This window comes from Sorex fumeus, unplaced genomic scaffold (assembly GCF_029834395.1).
Source record: "Sorex fumeus unplaced genomic scaffold, SorFum_2.1 ptg000035l, whole genome shotgun sequence".
NCBI lineage: Eukaryota > Metazoa > Chordata > Mammalia > Eulipotyphla > Soricidae > Sorex > Sorex fumeus.
In genome coordinates this window covers 31,513,948-31,537,486 of record NW_026606092.1, presented here as the reverse complement: position 1 = coordinate 31,537,486, position 23,539 = coordinate 31,513,948, and the positions used below count along the sequence as shown (strand labels likewise).

Here is a 23,539-nt window from a genome sequence, read left to right as displayed (position 1 = left end):
TACACGCAGGAGAGTTATCTTTATGGGTCACTGTCCATGTTGGGTCAGACAGAACCATTCTCCTTCTATCAGTAGCAGCACCCCATCAGTAGACTGCCAACTTACCCCCCATACCTCTCCCCAAGGCCCTTTCCTAAGTAGCTTGTTTTCTGCTACTTTTATCCTCTTTCAGGTGGATCACTCTGTAGTTCTCAAGTCTTGTTGAGCTTCAAGAAACTCTGTGTACCTACAAAAAGTCCCCAGTACACCAAGCCACCCCATTTCCCGGCCAACTCCCGGGCATTGCCTGCAAACAACTCTCTGGCCCCAGATCCAGAGCTCCTGACCAATCTGGGGCGTCTTCCTCCATTCACTCCCAGGTCTGGCCTTGGAAGGCAGGACTTGGGGTGTCTTCCTCAGGAACCCACAGTCTCAACACACACCCCGTCTTTTCTCTGACTCCCTCTCTGCTTAGTGTGGGAGGTTGTGATTCAGCCAAAGAGTGGGTGAAAATTCCATCTAATACTGGAGCTTCCAAAGTCCATGACTCAGTCTTTCCATCAATCATAAAGGCTGACACTTTCAGGATTCCTTGATAGAAATGTTCTCCACAAAAGGTATTTTTTATCTACTAATGTTTACTGGGGAATGGATCCATTTATCCATCAAATATTTATGAGAAAATTTTAAAAGTACTTTTTAGTTGTGAGAAGTCTAATCTTTTTAAGAATTACAGTTTGGGAATTTATTATGTATGGTTCTGTTTTGTACGAGCTAATAATATATAATCTCCCACTATAAACTATTAATACTCAGATTGCTAAGATTCTGACTCCATGCTCCCTCAATTCAAATTCTGTTTCAATCTCTTTTTGTTGTATAACCACATAGGTTTTTCTTTTTTCTTTTTTTTTAGGTCACACCCAGCGATGCACAGGGGTTACTCCTGGCTCATGCAATCAGGAATCACTCCTGGTGGTGCTCAGAGGACCATATGGAATGCTGGGAATTGAACCCAGGTTGGCAATGTGCAAGGAAAATGCCCTACCTGCTGTGCTATCACTCCAGCCCCAGGTTTTCCCCCTCTGTACTTCAATTTTCTCTTATCACAAACAGGTATTGAAAATAGTACCTCTTGGGGCTGGAGTGATAGTACAGCGGATAGGGCATTTGCCTTGCATGCGGCCGACCCAGGTTCGAACCCTGGCATCCCATATGGTCCCCCCAGCACCGCCAGGAGTAATTCCTGAGTGCAGAGCCAGGAGTAACCCCTGAGCTTTGCTGGGTATGACCCAAAAAAGCAAGGAAAAAAAGGAGAAAAAGAAAATAAAATAGTACCTCTCTTTTAGGACTACTAGGAGTAATGAATGAACAGATATGTGTGAAATGCTTGTGACAGTGCTTGGCCCACTTCCTAAGAGGGCTGACAAGAGCTTGAATGTTACCTTTAGCTCTCTGACCTTGTTCTTGAACGGCTTTCAAGGAGTCACAATGCTACAAGCTGATATTGCCTACTGCTTTTAAGTGGAACATCACTTAAAAGTATCAAAGGCAATAAAGACAAAGAGCTTGAGAACTGGTTTCCAATAGGAAGCTTGCCAGTGGGGTGAGATGGGGGGATTGGAATAGGTCAGAGAAGTGTACAGTAGGACATTGGTGGGGGGAAGTGGTCACTCTGGAGGAGAATGGACTGCTGAAAGGAGGTATTAAGTGCCTACCATGAGGCAGGCTGTGGAACGGGGGGGTTACTGGGGACAATGATGGAGAGAAGTGGAGACTGGTAAAGCGACTGGTGTTGAAGCATTGTACACCTGAAACTCAACCATGAATAACTTGGTAATTTTTGAAATTCATGGTGATTCTAGTTTTTTTTAAAAACGGAAATTAAGGGTTTTTTCTAGTGTATGCAGTATCTGGTTGAACTCCCTACAGTTTATTCAGGTTCTAGTTGAATATTATTGTTTATTCAGATCCTGGTGACTAGGCACATAGGACGTTTTTCTCTCACTACTCAGTCCTGGGATTGGAAAGACTGAGTTGAAGGGAGCATCTCACAGTAGGCTCAAGGCTCTGCTTGAGCACTGGACATTAGAAACAGTAAGGGGAAACAGCCATAAGGAAACTTTCTCTTAGGTCCTCTTTTTTAATTATTATTATTATTTATTTATTTTGGTTTAGGGACCATGCCCAACAATAGTGGCAGCTAACACCCAACTGAGTGCTCAGTGCTTGTTCCCTCCAGCTATGTGGGACCCCACAGTGCAGGGATTGTTACCAAGGTTTACACAAGTAAAGTATGTGTTCCATGTTCTCTGGCCCATATACTTTGAATTTTTACTTAGAATTCTGCCTCATAAACTAAGTGCAAAGTCAATTTTCCCCCCTGTGGAATGTTACATGTGTGTTTTCTTTTGTTTGTTTGCTTTTGCTTTTTGGGTCACATCCGGCAATGCACAGGGGTTACTCCTGGATTACTCCTGGCAGTGCTCGAGAACCATATGGGATGCTGGGAATCAAACCCAGGTCAGCCTCATGCAAGGCAAATCCCCTACCCACTATGCTATTGCTCCAGCTCGTATTACATGTGTTTTAAGCGTAAATGTAGGTTTAGTATAGGACGGTTATCATTCTGCACTGCACTGTCTTCCGTTGTTCATCAATTTGCTCGAGCGGACCCAGTAACGTCTCCATCGTGAGACCTGTTGTTACTGTGTTTGGCATATTGAATACGTCACAGATAGCTTGCCAGGCTTTGCCATGCGGGTGAGATACTCTCTGTAGCTTGCTGGGCTATCCGAGAGGGGCGGAGGAATCGAACCCGGCTCAGCTGGGCCGGCTGCAGGCAAGGCAAACTACTTACCACTGTGCTATCAATCCAGCCCAGGTTATCATTCAAATATGTGAAATTGACATAACAAAGCACTGTTCTAACCAACCATGGAGATAAACAAAGATTCACAATGCTACAAGCTGATATGCCAACATACACTACATTATTCCTAAGAGAAAGGGAAATAATTGCCTCAAAGACACTGATTCTCATGATAACTTCAAAGAAAATGGATGAGAACATTATATCTATTTAGTGTAATTACTCTGAGTGTATTAGCCTTAATATTTAATGGTGTCACTGGGGTCATTTATTAGGTTTCCATCCTTGTGTGGGGAAAAAAAATAGGGTTTTGGTGGGGTTGGATTCATGAGATTTATCTCATGAATGCTATACATGTGTGTGTAATTGCAATATGCTATTGCATTTATAATAGAATTAACCTTGTTGTAATCTGATGACTATATTACTGTACCACACCATGACCAGAGTGTCAGTATTTCTTCCCTATTGTCCCAAGGTACCTTCTTTCACTCTGTCCCCAGCATCTTAGGGTCACAATTCTATTGATCATAACTCACTGTTTGCGTTGGACATTGTCTGTTCCCTTGTGTTGTTTCTCTATACTCCACGTATGAGTGAGATCACCCAGTATTTGTCTTTCTCTTTCTGACTCACTTCACTTAGCTCAACACCATCCAGTTCCTTGAGAGCTGAAGAAATGCAATATTTTGTCTTTTCTCAGAGCTGAAGATCATTCCTCAAGTCTATGTTCCATATTCTTCTTTATCCACTCCTCTGTTATTGGCACTTGGGCTGTTTCCAGATTTTGGTTATTGTAAATAATGCTGCAACAAACATAGAGGTGTATATAGGCATACAATTAATGCTTTCCTGTTCTTAGTGATACCAGTGGGGGTCCTTCTGTGACTTAGGTGTGGAGAGAAGTGGAGAGAGGTGAAGAGAGAGATGGCAGCCTCAAGAAGGAAATCTACAACTTTTTCCCTGTCCACCTCTACCACCCCAGGAGCAGTTGGGAGATATGAGCACTGGAGAAAACTGTGATGAGCCCCTACATGGTTGTACAAACAGGATGTCTCATCAGCGTCACCAAGTAGCATCAAACTGCATCTGACATCCACTTGTTTTGCACAGGGTGAGAGTTGATCCCTACTACCGGGTTCTTGGGAGTCGTGGATGTAAGTTGGAGCCAGAAATTGCTCTTTCCAGGAAAATCAGCCCTTAGAATTCATCTAGGTTTTCCTCAAAGAAAAAGAATTTTTAGTAGGGGACAAGCAGTGAAATAAACACAGCTTTCATTTGGAAGTTTCAAGGAAGCTGGAGTAGGGAGGGAGGGAGGGAGGGAGGGAGGAAGAGAGGAAGAGAGAAAGAGAGAGAGAAAGAGAGAGAGAGAGACCCAGGAGCCAGGAGGCCACCAGGCAGCATTTCATGCTTCTTCACCATCAACTAACTCCCCTACAGATAACAGGAGCCATATCAAGTGCACCAGTTCCGCTAGTCTTGGTTCCTTGCCCCACCCAAGACAACTAAAATTCCCACTTAGTCTCTCCCAGGTTGTGGTTCTACCCCGTCTCAGCACACTCCAATAAACTTCTATTTCCTTCATTTTATTCATCTCTGTCCCTCTGTCTGCACCAGACAGGGTTCCCAAATCTATCATAGAAAATGTGGGCGTCTCCAGAGGTGGAGAGAGCTGAGAGAGGAGATGTGCATGGCATATGTGCAGTCAGCATGAAGCCCAGCAGCATGGACATGGGCAATAGGGCTGGCTTAAGTTGGCTTTATGTACACTTTTCCAAAACTTCTACCACGTGGTGCTTTCCACCTAGATTAAGGGTCCTTTGTTAAACTGATTGCCAAGGGAAATCAATTGATGGGCTTTTTTAGCATTCCTTTCCTGGCCTTTGTTTTCGCTGGAGCATCTGATATGGGGTGGGGAGGGCTTCCAGTCTCCTCTGGATCTGTTTTGGCACAAACGAAAGGTCTTTCTTATCAGCCCTTAGTTCCTGTGTCCACAAAGCGGGTCCTGATAGTAATGCCTTTAGCAGTTTAGGAGTAGTAACAGAGTAACTTCTTTAAATTCCCAAATCCATGGTGTTTTTATCTCCCCACATTCCAAGAACCCATTGCTCATGGGATTCTCTCTTCTGACTCCTTCCCTGCCTGCTTCATTAGGATAGAACAGAATTCCACTACTGGTGAGGGGAGTGGGAGTGGAATTTCTGGATCCTGTGAAGACTTTATTTTTTTTTTTGAGGAGTATCCATATAATTTTCCATAGAGGCTGAACCTGATAACAGTCCCACCAACAGTGAACAACATAGTCTACCCTTTTTTTTTTTTTACCATATTTTCATCAAAACTGTTTCTGAAGTGTTGTTTTGGGATACACTCCTCATGCTCAGGGCTTATCCCTGGCTGTCCTGAGGGATCACTCCTTGCAAGACTCATCTGGGGTGCCAGTGACTGAATCCAGGTAGGTTTTGTGCAAAATCAGTTTCCTACCTCTATACTATCTCTCTGGTCCCAATTCTGAATACTGAGATGTAAAACATTCTAGCTTGTGTGAAGGACCATCTCACTATTCCTTTGATTTGTATTTCTCTGATAATAATGATGATGAACACTTTTTCATATTCCTGCTGGCCATCTGCATGTCTTTGAGAAAGTGTTTGTTCATCCTATCTTCCTATTATTTATGGAATTATTGGTTTTGTTTCAAGTTTGTTTGGGATGGGGTGAGCTTTTTCTTTCTTTTTTTTTTCTTTGCTAAATGTTTTGCATGCATCTTGGACGTTAGCACATTATCAGATGTATGATGTGTGAATATTTTCTCCCATTCAGCAGGATGTCTTTTGATCTTATCTATGGTTTGTTTTTGTGGTGCAAAATAGGGCTTATTTGTACTTCTGCTTTCTTTGCCACTGGGGCCACCCCACTGAAGTCTCCTCTGAGATTTCTATTATGGAGAGTTTGGTCTCTGTTTTCCTCGATGTATTTAATGGATCCAGGCAAAAATCAGTTCATTATAAAAACATGCTTTATAATGTAAAAGCAGTTTGCAGTATCTTTTATTTCATAGTGTTTAGTAAAGTCGTGTGTATGTGTGTGTGTGTGTGTGTGTGTGTGTGTGTACAGACCTAATTACCAAAGAATTGTTAATCCAGAGCCTAGTTAACAAATAAACAGAACTTTGAACTTTAATAAGGCGGTCCCAATGAACCTAAACTGAGCTGACCAGGCTTGAAGGCAGTCATAAAGCAAATCATTTTATTTCATGGTTTTTGTAGGAATATCTTGGTATCAAGACTTCTTTCCTTATACACTTCCCCTCTGATCCTGTGGAAATGAAAATTGATATTCATTGTCATATTCTACCAAAAGAATGGCCAGATCTAAAAAAGGTAATGTGATTAATTTGCTGAACTATTTCCGGAGCTTTTCTAGGGTTTCTCACAGCCTCTGTTATAGACCTTTCACTTTTTCTAGAAACTAGATTTTAAATTTCCTTGCTTTGGGAGAAATTTTACAATTTAGTAGTTACGGTACCTCATTTTCAAAAAGTATCTTATTAATAGGTTCATATTTTGAAAAAACATCAGAACAAAGATAAATGCTTTTTCAAAATTCCCCCTTTTCCCCCCTTTCAAATGAAGTATCCTTTAAAACTTCCAAACAATTTAATTCAGGCAGTTTTATGTCCTTTCAAGTCATATATTCAGCTGCTGAGAAGATATGTGCCAACCGCAGAACTTAAAGTTACAGTTTTAAGTAGAGTTATTAAAAAATGGCATATGAAACATTTCCAGGACTTTTAAAACATGTCTTCTTTCCAAAATGCTTAAAATAAGTTTTAGAAGCACTAAAAGATAGCTTTGTGGAATTTTTCCTGGTCTATTTTAAGACACTGAAACTTTTCCCTTTTGAAGTTCTTGAGACTGCAAACCCTTGTTACAAACAACCAGGGAATAGGAACATCAAAAACCCTAAAGGAAATGACAGGAATCCTCAGGACAATGAGCGTCACTAAAGAGCATTCTCTGGATTTCACTAAAGATGGAAATTTCCTTTTAAATGGAATTTCTCTAAAGAGGGAAAATTCCATTAAAAATTTTTGAATGAATACTTAAAAAAAGGAAAGAGACAAAAGAAAATATAAATTGGTTTGAATTTTCTTTCAGTATCAAGTTTTATCAAATCTTTATCTTTCTCTAGCACCTTTTTTATAGAATATATTTTATATATATAAAAATTGAGACACCATGATTTACAATACTGTTAATATTGATATTCAAGAATACATCTCTAGTATTTTGGGGGGAGTTGAGGGTGGTTTGGACCACACCCAGCTGTGCTCAAGGTGTACTCCTGGCTCTGAGCTCAGGGATCAGTCCTGATGGTGCTCAGAGAACCATCTGTGGTGCTAGGAACTACCTGGGATCAGCTATGTGCAAAGCAAGTGCCTTAACCATGTACTAGCTCTCCAGTGCCTCTAGCACTCCTTTTATTTTAAGTACAGTTTAGGTGATCAAGTGTTTTTTTATACCACTGATAATGCTTCACTTTTGTTCTCCCATGTGATTAAAAAAAAATGAATTGACCTAAATTCTAGTTACAATGTGGTTCACTGGGTTTACTGTTGAAAACAGAGACAACTCTTTTATTTTGATAGCTGTCTCTACAAGAATGTTATGCTTAAGTGCTTCTTTAACCATTAACGTCTTAGGTATATTATCTAACAGACATTATGGTCGAAACAGTAGAAATAATGCTGAGCCATCCCCAGAAAGCTGTCATGTTACACCTCATGGTAAATGGAATCCTAGCAAAGGAACCCTCTAAAGGAATCTAAGGGCCTACATGTGAAGTATATATACCACCCACAATGTTACTGATTTTATAAAAGCACATTATTTGGAGCATTTTGTTTATTTAGGTGCTTTGTATGTGTTTTTAAAATTTTGGTGTTAGGAATCAAACCCAGGCCCTCATGTGTAAAGCATGTGATCACTGTATCAGTGAATCACTGTCATCCCATTGATAGTCGAATTACTTGAGCAGGCACCAGTTACGTCTCTATTCCTCCCAGCCCTGAGATTTTAGCAGCCTCTTCTTACTAATCTTTTCCCAATCATTGGAGGCTCTTTCAGGGTCAGGGGAATGAGACCTGTTGTCGTTACTGTATTTGGCATATCGAATACGCAATGGGGAGCTTGCCAGGCTCTGCCTGGGTGGGTGGGATACTCTCGGTAGCTTGCCACGCTCTCTGAGAGGCATAGATATAGATATAGATATAGATATATAGATATATTCTCTAAAGCATGTGATATACCACTGAACTCAGTCCCCACTAGAGGATTAGAGGATTTTCATTTTGGTGAGGGGGGTTTGGGCGACAGTTGACTGTACTCAAGGATTACTCCATGCTCAGTCTCGGGGTTGCTTCCAGGGTGTTCAGGAGACCATGTGGTGTTGGGGTTCAAACCCAGGGCTTCTGTATGGAGGTCCATCCATTTGTAATTTCTGAGCTCAGAGCCAGGAGTACACCTTGAGTACAGCTGGGTGTGGTCCAAACCACCCTCAACTCCCCCCAAAATACTAGAGATGTATTCTCGAATATCAATATTAACAGTATTGTAAATCATGGTGTCTCAATTTTTATATATATAAAATATATTCTATTAAAAAGGTGCTAGAGAAAGATAAAGATTTACTATTTTCTACTTCTTATTTATGAACTTTTGCCTGATGAATGATACACTGAATAAATCAACTAATCTATAATACGATAGTGGAAAGTATATGTTATATTCCCTAATCTGAGAATTTTAGAAAAATTTAACTGATTATTTGATAGTTTAAAATATGTGGGATTTAAAAGGCCCTCCCGTTGATCGTCGATTTGCTCGAGCGGGCCCAGTAACGTCTCCATTGGAGACTTTGTTGTTACTGTGTCTGGCATATCGAATACTCTCGGTAGCTTGCCGGGCTCTCCGAGAGGGGCGGAGGAATCGAACTCGGGTCGGCCATGTTGGCCGCGTGTAAGGCAAACGCCCTACCCGCTGTGCTATCGCTCCAGCCCTCATGTGGGATTTAGAATCTGGAAACACCTGAATGCCCAAGCACAGATGGATTTATAAGGAAACTATGGCACATCTACATAATGGAATACTATGCAGCCGTTAGGAAAATGAAATCATGAAATTCACCTATAAATGGACGGACATGGAGTATCACTCTAAGTGAAATGAGTCAGAAGGAGAGGGACAGTTGTAGAATGACTGCATTAATCTGTGGTTTACAAAAATATATGTAGTAGAAGACTAATATACATGGAAAAACAGGGATTAAGAGGACTGGTCAGTGGTTGGAACTAACCACAAGTGTGTGTGTGTATGTGTGGTTGAGGGTAAGTAGGATAGAGAAGAGACCAATATGACAATAATGGGAATGTCCATTATTGTCCAGCTGGGAATGATCGTGCTGGACAAGAACTGAGTGTTAAAAGTAGGTAAAGGGATAGTCTTGATAACCTTTCAGTATCAATTCTGCAAACCACGATGCCAAAAAGGAGTGGGGTTGGAGGGAAAGAGGGAGAGAGAGAGAAGAAAAATGCCTGCCATAAAGGCAGGCAGGGGGTGGGGGTGGGGGGTGATGGGAGGAAAACTGGGGACACTGGTGCTGGAAAATGTACACCGGTGAAAGGATTTGTGTTGGAATATTATATGACTTAAATACAACCACCAATAGCTTTGTAAGGGTCTATCTAACAGTGATTCAATAAAAAAGTTTTAAAAAATTTGTGGGACTGTTTTGCTCTAAGGAGGTAGTACAGAAAAAAGAATGTTTGCCTTACATAAAGCCAACCCTGGTTTTTATCCATATGTCCCACCCATCCCAGATGTGTGTATATATGTGTACATACATATTTATATATATTTTATATGTGTATATATATGTGTGTATATACAGACAGACATATATATTATTTTTTTTTATATTCCAGAAAATAACATTGACTACAACATTACAAATACTGTCCTTATTTGAGTTTCAAAGAACATTCTTGTAAAAAGCTTCGGGCACTTTCAAGGTGGTCTCTGTCAAACACCGTCCACCTGAATGTTCCCTGGGGAGCCAGGACCACAGACCACCTTCCAAGGCAAGGTCATGGTGACAGCACCAAGCTCCAGGGCATCTGCCTCCTTTCCACAGAGGAGTGATGCTCAGAGAGTAAGCTTGTTGGGTTGAAGATGTTCTTCCATTGGGGGGGAGGCAGAGCAGGACTTTTAACGTCCTACTCCAGACAAGTTTAAGGTATAATATGCAAAGAACCTGGCTTTTCTATCCATTTGTGTTGAATTCTTAGTGCACAATTTAGACATTTTAAATCCAGGCTTCAGAAGCTTCCAAATTATGAAAGCCAATGTCCAGAAGAATAGCTTGTTTCTGAGGAACAAATTTGTCAGGCTCCTGGGGAAGAATGATGTTTTCACAAATAAGGTAGGGCTCCATGAAACATAACTTCTGGGTGCCTAAGTAAAATCACAAGGCAGAAAAATCTAATTCAAACGTCCTCAGTCTTCTCCAACTGGAAGTCCCACAGTGGCCTGAAAAACAAGTCTCATCTCTGCTGAAAGGAGCAAACATTCTACCCGGGGTACTTTGCCACATCCCCACCTTGTATTACCTGCCTCCTGCTCCCAAGCCTGCTTCCAGCTTAAAAATAGTAAGTGAAGAAATGTCTGTATGTCCCACCTAGTGCAGGACTGTACATTTATTCAAACACTTCATAGGAAGGCCAGAGAGATTGTACAGGAAGTAAGACACTTGCCTGGCAGGTGACCCAGGTTTTCTCTCCAGCTCCACATATGATATCCCAGCACCACCAATAATTCCTGAGCTCAGAGCCAGGAGTAAGCCCTCTGCACTGCCAGACTAATCCTCCAGAAAAACAAAAAAGGTGCTTGGACAGGGCCAACGTATACTTCAGATGCTAGAGCATATGCCCAATTTGAACAAAGCCCTAAGTTCCATGTCTCTCAGAAGCATTGTCAGGTGTGGTCCTCGGCCTTCAAGACAACCAGGTGTAGACTTGTATAAAAATTTAAATGAAAATGAAACCTCGGAGATAGCTCCGGGACATGTGTTCTGCTTGCAGGAGTTCTTGGTACCATTCCGAACACTGCAGGATTCCCTGCAGCGGGGCCCTCCCTACAGCACTGTGCTGGACATGTCCAAAGTATATGTTTTTATAAGCAGGAGGAAGTAGGATATGGGAAGTTAAAGTCTAAGGCTGTGCCATCAGTCTTCCAAGCTCATGTTCTGTGCCTGTCTCCTCTAGTCCCCTCTCAATCTTCTAACCAGACCAGACTTTTAAAGAGCGCAAGCATTTTGTCCCTATAAAGCCTCTTTTACATGTTTCAAGCAGATGGCTGATATTCAATGATGATTATGGAGTTATAATGTTAATGTTAATACTGACAATACTGATTCTTCCAAGGAAATATAGATCTTATAATTGTATTCTTATCAAATGGGATCAGAGAGATTTTATATCTTGGTACAGTGGTACAGCAGGTAGGGCACTTGCCTTGCATGTGGTCAACCCAGGTTTAATCCCTGACACCCCATTTGGTTCCTCTGAACCTGCCAGGAGTGATCCCTGAGCACAAAGCCAGAAGTAAGACCTGACCACTGCTAGATGTGATTCCAAAACAAAATCCTTAGACACTCAGGATTTATAATTAACCTGGCTCCAACACATTAGGCATTTGAGGTTGAGAAATGAGTCAAAACTCCCAGAGTTAGAGTAATAGTTCTTCCATACCCACTTACTTACAAATGATTTGTTTTTTTGTGCTATTTCTATATCTAGCATAGAACCTTGTATGCTTTTGTATTGCAAAATAGGACTTCTGTAGTAACATTCTGTAGTAACATGGTCCCATAATTATTTTTTCAAGAGGATTGAAAACAATGTATATCTAATCTCTTAGCAACTCTAAAATTTTCGGCACAGTGTCATTGACTGAATCACTATATTGGGCGTCAGATGTCCAAAAAGTGTTTTATTCATAAGTTGCAAATCTGTACCCTTATAAGCAGTATCACCTTGAATCCCTGCATTCCTGCCCATCATACTACTCTCGGTCTTTTTAAGATCAGAATGCTGGGTCACGATAATATGGCTTCTGAAAAGGATTTTACATTTCCCTCTGCTCCCTTGATATCAGCCTGCTCTCCAAGTCTTCACACTCATAAATCCCACTGAGGGCTTTATCTCAAGGTTATTGAATCCAGATTCCAACCCACTGGTCAGGTCATGGGATATGTTCCATGGTAGAATTTTTCATTTGAGCGCAAGACATTTAAAATGGCCAGCAGAAAATAGATCTGAGTTTTCCAGCCAGGAAAAGTAAGATCAATGAAAAGATATCTAACTGGTGCTGGAATTCTTTTCCTTTCCCTCCCATTTCTAGATGATACGGAGAGACGGAAATGACTATAAAAGGGATACTGATGAATCCAGGTTTTCCTTTGTCAGCATATGGTTAAATGGTTTTAGCAGATTTTTCTTTATCTTCAAATTTGTTCTTAGGGTGTATGATATTATTTCAAAATAGCTATCTCTGATCTTTTCTTGCCTTTCCTTTTTATAACATGCCAATTAGAGAATAAAAAGAATAAGCCAGTCGTAGTTTTAGTGAGAAGATGAAGCCCCCACCCCCACCTTTTGGAAGAAATATTATCTCTTTTCAAATCAGCCTTTCCTTATTAAAGATTAATAGACAGACTCAATAACCTTGACCTCCTTATGCAATGAAGAAACTGAAAATCAGAATCAACAGGCCTTGGTTGATATATAACGAATGAGCACAAAAGACTGAGATTTGAGAAATCTTTCATTTTCACTTGCTAAAAACGATTTTAGTCAGAGTTCCAGTTAAGAGCCTTGGTGACAAAAATTAATCAGAGGTGTCCAAAGAGCAGATTCAGAGGACACTAGGTGGAATTGTGTCTGATGACTAGGTCCCATTACTCTTTTCTGTCACACATAGGAAAAATCATGGCCCAAAAACCCATGATGAAACTTGTTTGGTGTTGATCATTGAGATTATTCATTGCACCAATGATGATAATAGGATTTGGGGGATTTTCTTTTGACTCCCTACTCAGCTTAGTATCAGGGCTTGCACAGATTGTTTTAATTATAAATGGAGTTAACAATTCTGATTTTTAATTTCTAAAACCTTCATTTATATCCTTTTTTATTAGCAATGACATATTTGCACATTACTACTGTAAAGTGTAGGAATAAAATCCTAAGCATACTTTGCTTTTTAAACAACACTTTTAAGAAAATAGATATCTGGGTCCATCTCCCAGTAGACCCCTAATGAAAATGTGAGGTCATCAAGATATTTAAAATGTCATTCATTTCATCAACTTTATCTCCACTTCAGAAATACATTCCTTGTATGTACAGTGAATTTCCTTGAGTTTTAATTCTCTTCTTAAATGTGAGTTTCATAAGTGCCATTCGGACATGGGTCATTATTTTGGTCACACATTTGCTAGCTGTCAGTGCTTTCTGTCTTAACTCCTGACCACAGCCACTCCCAGGCCATATATTGCAAACCCTGATTTGGGATCAACCTAGGATAAGAGCTGGAGACTTTTTGGAGTCCGTGAAGCAGCAAGAAAAAAAGTTTCCCTGGGGCTAGAGTGATAGTACAGTGGGGAGGCAATTGCCTTGCATATGGCCAACCCAGGTTTGATCCCCAGCATCCCATATGGTTCCCTGAGCACTGCCAGGAGTAATTCCTGAGTGCAGAACCAGGAGTAACCCCTGGGCATCACTCAAAAAGCCAGAAAAAGAAAAGAAAAAAAAAGAAATGCTTCATCAAGTAGTTGAGGTCTTTGGTTTTGTTTGGTTGGTTGCTTTGGTTTATACTATGTTCAGGACTTATATACTAACTGTGTTCAGGGCTTATGCTCCTGGCTTTTTGTTCAGGGCTTACTGCTGGCTCTGTGCGCTGGGATCACTCCTGGTAGTACTCAGGAGATCAGTTGTGCTGCTGGTGGTGGGAGATCAAACCAGAGTTTTCCATGTACAAGGCAAGCAACTTAAACCTTGAGCAATCTCTCCAATCTTAGTTTGGGTCTCTGTAATGTTCATTTCAGAAGTACAAAGGGATCAGGGGCTGGAGAGATGGTACAGCAGATAGGGCACTTGCCTTGCATGTGCCCACCCTGAATTCAGTCCCAAACATCCCATATGGTACCCTGAGAACAACCAGAAGTGATTCCTGAGTGCAGAACCAGGAGTATCCCTTGTGTATCACCAGGTGTGACCCCAAACCAAAACAGGACTGAAGTACAAAGTGTTCAAATTTTGTGCCTTCCAAGAAAGTGGGGAGGAAGGCAAAGTGATGAATGCCTCCTTTCTTGAGAGCACCTCAAGGTATGCCTTATTCTACAAATGAGGGAGAGATGAAGCTGTTACTGCTGTACCACCCTCATTTCCATCACTGACACCACCACCTTCACTTCCTCCACCATTGCCCTTAGCATCATCGCATCGTTCTCACCATTTCTGCCATGCCCATTTCCACCTCCACCACTGCTGTCATCACCAACTCCATCACTAGCAGCAACAGCAGCAACAGCAGCTGCAGCAGTATTAACCAAATACTTCACAAAAGCCAGACATGTTGTTTATAGTTTCCCTGCATTGTATCAATTCCCATAAAATCTTCTGTCACAGCTATCATCGTTAGCATCATTCAACACACAGAAGCATGCTGCCTTTGAGATGTCAAATTGCTCCAACCAAGATCAATATCTTACAAGTAGATTGTTAGTCATGTATCACTGGTTTTCTTTATACTAGATTCCTCAACCTCTTGACACTTCCCCAAAGGGGAATACTTCTCTGACCTGCTCACTTATGGGTTGAAGTTCCTTGGAAATTAAGAAAGAGAATAGTGAAGGTAGTAATAAAGGAAGAGAAAAGCATAATCTATTTTTTTATGAACCTTTTCATTAAAAAAGAAGAATCCTTTACATCCAAGGTAAAATCTTGATGGATTTCTGGTTGTGGGATGTACAGCAGTAGGGAGTTTGCCTTGCACGCAGCCCACATGGCCGACCCGAGTTCGATTCCTCCTCCCCTCTCGGAGAGCCCAGCAAGCTACCGAGAGTATCTCGCCCGCACGGCAGAGCCTGGCAAGCTCCCCGTGACGTGTTCGATATGCCAGACACAGTAACAACAAAGTCTCCAATGGAGACGTTACTGGGCCCGCTCGAGCAAATCGATGATCAACGGGAGGGCCTTTACTTTACTTACTTTACAAAAATATAACTGATGGGGGGCTGGAGAGATTGTACCGTGGGTGGGCAATTAACTTGCATGCACCTGACCCAGGTTTGATCCCCAGAATCTCACATGGCTTCTGAAGCACAGCCAGGAGTCATTTCCATGTGCAGAGTCAGGAATAATCCCTGAGCTTCGATAGGTATGACCACCCTCCCTGACCCCATCTCCCAACTTCCATCTCCACCAAGAAAAGTCATAACCTGCATTAGAAAAACAGGTAAGGGCAAAGCAACAGCATGGCAGGTAGGGTGCTTGACTTGCATGCTGCTAGCCCAGGTTCAATCCCCAGAAATCCATATGGTCTCCTGACCCCTGCAAGGAGTGAATCCTTGAGCACAGAGCCCAGGATAGGCCTTGGACATGGCCAGATGTGTGTGGTCCAAAAAATAAAAACCAAAAAGAACAGATAAAACTAACACTTATGCGTCATAGAGCTTTCCTCCTGAATAAACACACTGAAGGAAAGAAGGTAAAGAATGGTTTCAATATAAATATTGAATATGATATATATGTATAAGGACTCTATACAAATGGACAAATCTGGTGCTCTTCCCTTCTAAATGCACTTCTCCCCCCTGCAGAGATTCGGCTATGGAGGCTGGGTGCAGTTGGAACACCATCATAAGGTGAGTCTCTCCCAAAACCCTGGGTGCTTACAGCCAGGGACAGCTGAGCCTTGAGACCTTTCTGCAGGCCAACCTCTGGGCAGCTTGAAGCTGCTGCCTCCTTTGACTGAGTAGTGGGCCAGGGAGCCCTGCTGAGATTTTTCATGATCTACAGGGGAAAAAAAGGTGAGCAACTTCAAAAAACAGTATTTAGGATGATAAAATTGGAATTAGAGAATCCATTAAGATATCTTTATTTTTGTCCTAGAACCAATTTTAACATTTATTACTCTGCCTCAAGGAACAGACTGGCCTTCTCCAGAGGTTATTACAGTATATTAAGGCCAAGAAAATAAGTGGAATGCTTTTTGTTGGAGAACAAGCTAGAGAAATTAAAGAAGGGAGACAAAAGGAAGAAGTCATTATTATTAAGGGTTGAGTCTCACTAGAGAAAGAAGGCTTGGGGCAAAGCAATCTGCAAATAATGAGGGCAGAGAGGGAGCTGGATGCCAAGGGCTACACAGAGGTCCTGTTTGACTTCATTTTCATGTGCCCATGTGGAATTCAGCCGGAACACAGACATGGCTAAGGTAGGCTCTGAAGGACTCCTGGTTGGAGGTATTTGCCATGTACAGGGGGAAACAATGCTATGTGGTAAACAGAGAGCTACCTCTATACCAACTGCTGAGGGCCAGAGTTTGAGCAGAGAGGAGCCTGAGAAGAAAGAAATAGAAGACAGGAAGCGAATGTGAGGAGATATCAAGCCTTTGTAAGCCCAGAACTCAACACTTGACCATGATTGACATCAGAATTTCTCAAATTTGGTAACCAGATCAGTGTTATTCAGCTTCACCTGGAAATGTGAAAGAAGTACAAAATCCAGGGCCTTACCCCAGACCTGCTATAGAAAGAACCATAAGCGTTGGGACAGCAATCTGTACTTTGCTGAACCTCAAACTATCAAACTATTCAGACGACCAATTTTGAGAACCACTGCTCATAATATGCACTCACACACTGATTGCTATTGGCATCTTTTTTATGCCCTGTCACCAGTCCGTGCCCTCATGGCACTTAAATTCTAGGAGGAAACAAACAAATATGATCATTGTAGAGAATGGAATTTAAAAAATGGTGCTATATTAGAAATGACTCGGTATGGTTCACTGGGTGGGCTGGAGCGATAGCACAGTGGTAGGGCGTTTGCATTGCACACAGTCAACATGGCCTACCTGAGTTCAATTCCTCCGCCCCTCTCAGAGAGCCCGGCAAGCTACCGAGAGTATCTCACCTGCACGGCAAAGCCTGGCAAGCTACCCATGACGTATTCAATATGCCAAACACAGTAACAATGAGTCTCATGATGGAGATGTTACTGGGCCCACTCGAGCAAATCCATGAACAACGGGAGCACTGTGCTGTGCTGTGCTAAGGTTCACTGGGTAGGCTAGTGAGGGAGCTATCTGAGACTTGGAGGGTGGAAAGCAACAGCTTGGAACAGTGTTGCTGACTGAGGGAACAGCAGTTCAAAGAACTCCAGATGCAAAAGATCTATGTTCAAGGGACAGAAATGGAGTTAGGTATCTAGTGTGAAGGGCAGGAAATTATGACTAACTTGTGCAGGGCCCATGTTTGATATATAGTGTCATATAACCTCCCAAGCACTAGCTAGGGGTGACCAGCCTGATAGTCCTTGGTAGGCTTGGGAGGTCCGCAAATGATACAAAACAAAAGGAGAGCAAGGTGTTGAAATATTCAAGTGTTCTTTGCTACTTCCCTGTAACGCCACTGAAGTTGAAAACACCTTAAGTTGAAAAGCATGTATTACACTCAACTACCAAATAGGAGAGCTTAGCCTAGTCTATATGAGCCATGCTCAGAACACCTCTATCCACCTACAGTCAGGCAAATAGCTTGCATTTTTATCTCAAGAGTAACTGTCTTCCTCTTTCTCTTACCGGAAGGAGGAGAGGTAGATGGCCTTTTGGTAGACACAATGAGATGTGAATGGCCCAAACTGCTCGCAGCCCTGTATGCTATAGAGGACTGGCTCTTCATACCCACAGTCATGGGCTGCTGGGAGCTGCCTCTGGCCGGTATCCTTAAAGGAGTATTATTTGAGGGCCCAGGGAGTGGCTCAAAGTGCTGGCATATTCCAAACCCTGAGTCTAATCTCCAGCCCCAGATGGTCCCTTGGAGCACAGCGGCACCAGGTTCCAGCCCTGAATTGTCAGGCTCCCACCATCCAGAAGAGCGTTGCTGGGATGGCCCTTCCCTGCAACTCCCACCTCTGGATGTGGGCCCAATTAAAAAAAAAGTCAGTTAACCTATTACTCACCTGAGAAGACCAAAATCCAGAGCATGAGCCCTACTAACTTCCTATCACTTCTGTGCCATTACAAAGTAGAATCTCTGTAAGCTGGGAACCATCTATAGTAGTGGGGAGAAAAAGCTAGTGAGGGAGGTCAGATCGTGGAAGAGCCTGGAGAACAAGCTAAAGAATCTCAACTTTGGTTTGCAAGAGAGGCATTGAGTGGCAATCATGTTTGGTCTATAGTCTGCTTTCAGCATGCTTCTCCCATCCTGGGAGGATCCTCCCAACACCCTTTATTTGGTGCTCCCTTCTCTATCTGAACTTCCTTTTCCCCTAGCACATGTGGCAGGCCTCCAAGTCATGGAGCAAAATTCCTGGTACTAATCTCGGCCACTCCTGGGTGTTAGTCTCCCATTTTGTTACTTTATGTTCCCCAGATGAATGCAATCTTTCTGGAATGCCCTGCCACAGAGGCAGGGTGGGATAGGGGGACGGGGGTTGAGAGGGATGCTGGGACCTGTGGTGGTGGAGGATGGGCGCTGGTGGATGGATGGGTACTTGATCATTGTATAACTGAAACCCAAGCACAAAAATTTGTAAGTCTACAACTGTACCTCATGGTGTTTCACTAATAAAAAAAATAATAATAATAAAAATAAATAAATAAACAATCTCAACTTTACTCCTGACACAATACAAATTTTCTGGAAGTTCATCAGGACTTTAAAAAGTCCCTGTGGTTGCTCAGTGCAGAACACACAGATGCCAGCAAGAGTTTGGGAGGCAGAGTGCTAGGAAGACTCTAGAAAGGTGGGCAGACACCTCATCCGACAGGGCTGTGGAGATGGATTTTGGCCTTTATTTTTTATTCTGAAAGCACTGGGGAGTGTGAGTTTTAAACATCAGGCTCTAGGGCTCCTTCGTCAAAGAGGACTCACAAAGTGCCAGTTTAAACTAGTGCCCAGTAAAAGCAGTGAAAGCACCAAAAGATCTGGTGCTCTGAGCTGGTCTCAAGGGCCAAGAGAGAAGGCTATGGCTGAGAGACAATACAGAGGGTCAGACACTTGCCTTATATACGGTCAATTTGGGTTCAGTCCCAAGGACCACGTATGATTCTCTGAACCACACCAGGAATGATCCCTGAGCACAGAGTCAGGAGTAAGCCCTAAGCACCACCAGGTGTGACCCTCCCCCCCCCCAAAAAAAAAAAACCAAACCGATCAAACAAACAAAAACCAAAAACAGCCAATGGAAGGGAAGCTGGTCACAAAGCTACTTACTGGGAAGGCCTAAATGACAGTGGCCTGTGATTTACTTTCCCCTTTAATTAACATCCCAGGCAGCAGTTTTCAGTGCTGACTCTGGATTTGAATGGCTTTCATTTCACTTTGCTTTTGTATCAAGAGACTACCTCAATTTAATCAACATTTCTCTAAAGGAAAATGTAAGATACTTCTAGTTATATCTACCAGCCTACGCATTTTCAGCCAAATTAGATACAATAGCGGTCTTACAGTACAAAACAGTGACATCCTCTCTTCCTCTCTCTCAAAAACAAAATAAAGCAAAACAAAACAGAACCAAATCTGTGTTTTTCATAATTACAGTCATCAAGGATTACAGTCACTGGAAAACAAAATGCAAATGTTAAAACATGCTAATTAGACAAAGAGCCATGAGACCTGGGGGTTGTAATTTCTTGACAGTCTCCTACATTCTTCAGTGAACAAATAATTTCTGCATCCTCCGACTAGTTCACCTCACATATTCCTTTCACCTAAAGGTCTTTCAAAATAATTGATCCGTTTGCCTCATGGATTTTCAATATTCTTAGCATGAATTGAAGGGCTTTAAAATAAAAAAGGTGATAAAAGTTTGTTAAGAGTTGAAAAAACAGGGCTAGAGAGAATACAGAGGTAAGGTGCTTGCCTTACAAACAGCCACCCCTGGTTCAATTTCCCAACGCCACACATGATTCCCTAATACTTCCAGGAGTCACTCCTGAGCACAGAGCCAAGAATAACCCCTGAGCACTGCAAGGTATGCCCCAAACCTCCCATGACCTCCATCCCAACAACAACAACAACATTCCAAATGATTTTTTAAAGAAGGAGATAGTTCAACATTCTGGCATGCATGCCAAGTTTCCTGAGAATTTCTCTGAGACAGACATTAGTATGTGGGAGGTTTATCTGGAAGTGTTCTTAGAACGGAAACCAGTAGAGGGAAGAAAAGGAAGCAGAACTTAACAAAGGCCATTGTTACTTCTTTTGTTTTGGGGGTCACATCTGATGCATAGAAACCTCCAGGGCCACACCCAAGGGGATCACACCCCAGGTTCTTGAGGGCCATGTGGTACAGGGGACCGAAATTATGACCTCACACAAGTGAGGTGTGTACTTTACCACTTGAACCACATCCTAGCCCTGAAGAGACAGACGGGTAGCACAGAGCTGTGATTTATTCTCAGCAGAGGCCTCTGCCAACTCTACAAGGAGCATTCCTAAAACTAACCCTCAGAATCATCCCAATCAGGGCCTGGGAAGAAGAGTACAAAAGAAAGGGGTCTTAATGCTTTTTTGTGAGTCAGTCCTTGAAAGTCCTTGGAAGCAGGATTTGGAAGGAGGTGACTCTCCTCAGCCAAGGAAATCCCCAGAGGGCTCTTGTCAAGGACTGAAAATACAGTGTTTATTCCTGAAGGGACATCTAGTTGGCTCATCATACCTTCCTGGGAAGGACCTTAGACAACATTTCCTCGAAGGCCTCATTCGATGGTTAGAATCTGAGACTCTGGTGTGTTAAGTATTCAACACAGATCCCCTGACCATATAAATATCCAGATTTCCTTGTTACCACACCCATTGGGCTCCGTAAACAAATATTGGAGGATATTTGAAGTGGGTTTTCTGATTGGGAACTGAACGTTCTGAAGGTGGGAACTGAAAGAGGGTCTCAAACTCTGAGGGGCTCAAGCAGCAGGCTAGCAAAATAATCGATCGTAATGTGAGATGTTTAGACAAGAGCAAAGTCCGAGTTTATTAGAGGACACTGAGCTGAGGGACATAGTGGAGACTCCACAGGGAGGAGTTGTCATGTCAAGCACAGACACTGGAGTCCCCCTTCCCCAAAGCACTGTTGCTTTTTTTGAGGGAGAGGATGGGTTATACCTGGCTTGGGGTATACTCCTGGTTCTGTGCTCATGGATCACTCTTGGAGGTACTCGGGGAATCATATGTGGTTTTGTGAATTAAACTGGAATCAGCCCACATGCAAAGGAAGCTCTACCCGCTCTTCTGTCTCTCCAGACCTCCAAGGAGCTGTTTGGGTGAGGCTAGGAAAGACATACTGATGTTTTACGAACAGGTAACCCTGGGAACCAGATGCAAGCTTGGCAGAGAGGGGGTGTAGCTGGAGAGCTAAGGTACAGTTTGAACAGAAGGGAGCACATTGCACAGAATGTACAGGGCACTTGTGAATGGGCATAGCTGATTGTTTTCACTGACAGTTTTTGTTTGTTTGTTTGTTTGTTTTGGGTTTTTTTTTCCATTTTTTATAATTTTATTTATTGAATCACCATGAGAGCAGTTACAAAGCTTTTGGGTTTAAGTCTCAGTCATACAATGAAACACCCATACCTTCACCAGTGCCCATTCTCCACCACCAAAAATCCCAGTATACCCCAATCCCACACCCTCCCCCTGCCTGTGGGGCAGATGATTTCTACATTACTCTCTCTCTACTTTGATCACATTCAATATTTCGACACCAGAACCACCATTATTTGAGATTTTACCCCAACACTCAGATCTGCTGAAAAGGCAACAATAGACAATTTGTGTTCTATTCTGGTTATGAATAACATATGATGTTGTGTGGCTGCAGTAGGGCCATGTGGTTTTGAAATTGTGAAATTTTAACACTTAAATCTGGAGGGATTTCTGCCAAAAGCCACTGGGTTTCGAGATTTGCTCCTGAGTCTCTGGGATCATGGCCGTTGAGCAGCTTGATGAGGAGCCAGAGAGGCCATTCGTGGGCGATGACTTGGGGTCTCGTTGGGGTGGGGAGGACAGGCCCGGCTACCCCTCCCCCCCCATCCCGTGAGGCCCAACAAGTTTCATCACTGCAGGCCCAAGCCTGACTGTCCAATGGCCTCTGGAGGATGACAGCCACCAAGTCGCCAAGAGGGAGCAGGCGGAGGGACAGCACCCATTCCCCCCTGGGGTGTCCTGGCGATGGTAACCTTCTGCGGGGTCCGGACACATTTCTGCCAAAAGCTGCTGGGTTTTGAGATTTATTTCTGAGTCTCTGGGATTAAGGCCGTTGAGCAGCTTGATGAGGAGCCAGAGAGGCCATTCGTGGGCGATGACTTGGGGTCTCGCTGGGGTGGGGAGGACAAGCCCGGTTCCATCCCCATCCCGTGAGGCCCTGTGTGTCTCGTCACTGGGGGCCCAAATGTGACTATCCAGTGGCCTCAGACGAATGGCGGCCACTGGGCCGCCAGGGGGAACAGGCCAAGGCACGAAACCTATTCCCACCTTGGTTGGCCCAGCACTGGTAGCCTACTGCAGAGACCACACGCATTTCTACCTAAAGCCACTGGGTTCTGAGATTCGTTTCTGAGTCTCTGGGATCATGTCCATTAAGAAGTTCAATCAGCAACCAAAGAGGCCTTGCCTCCAATTATATAGCTGAGCTGGAGGTGGTTTGTGGGTGTGTTTCCCACACACACCTGGCAATGCACAGGGGTTAATCCTGGCTCTGCACTCAGAAATGACCCCTGGCGGTGCTCAGAGGACCATATGAGATGTTGGGAATCAAACCCGGGTCAGCAGTTTGCAAGGCAAATGCCCTACCCACTGTGCTATTGCTCCAGCCCCAACAGTTTTTTGACATGAACTGGAGCAAACAGACGAAAAATTTTTTCATGGGAATTAGGTTGGGCCATTTCAGGAATGATTGGCCACAGAATTCTCTCTCTCTCTCTCTCTCTCTCTCTCTCTCTCTCTCCCCCTCTCTCCCTCTCTCTTTCTCTGTCTGCCTCTCTCTTTCTCTCTTGCTTTCTTTCTCTCTTGCTTTCTTTCTCTCCTTCTCTATTTATTAAAAAAAAAAAAAGGACTGGGGAGATAGCTCAATTTGCAGAGGGCAGCAGGTCCAGCCTGTGTGGGACCCTAATTCAATTCTCAGAACCATCTGACTCCCCCACTTCTCAGCACAGCTGGGTGTGGTCCCCAAACTAAAAGGAATAATTATTTCTGGGTTAAATAAATGAGAGAAGTTTGACCTTATGACTAGTTATTGAGGACTTTTGAGAACTTGATTGACACAGGAAAAAGATGAGAATTTTTTCAGATGTTGTTATGCAGAAAGAAAATATAAAAAAAATAAATTTCCTTCACTTGAAAGCAAAT

General features: G+C 42.9%; 1 protein-coding gene across 1 annotated transcript in view; it reads left to right on the top strand.

The window, feature by feature from the left end:
• Positions 1-6,073: 6,073 nt before the first annotated feature.
• ACMSD (aminocarboxymuconate semialdehyde decarboxylase) overlaps positions 6,074-23,539 on the top strand; it is an 89,732-nt gene continuing 72,266 nt past the window's right edge. The window contains exons 1-2 of the mRNA XM_056117648.1: positions 6,074-6,234; positions 15,794-15,838. Of these exons, the coding sequence (XP_055973623.1) occupies positions 6,178-6,234; positions 15,794-15,838 (102 nt within the window). The 5' untranslated portion in view covers positions 6,074-6,177. The remainder of the gene's footprint in view (positions 6,235-15,793; positions 15,839-23,539) is intronic.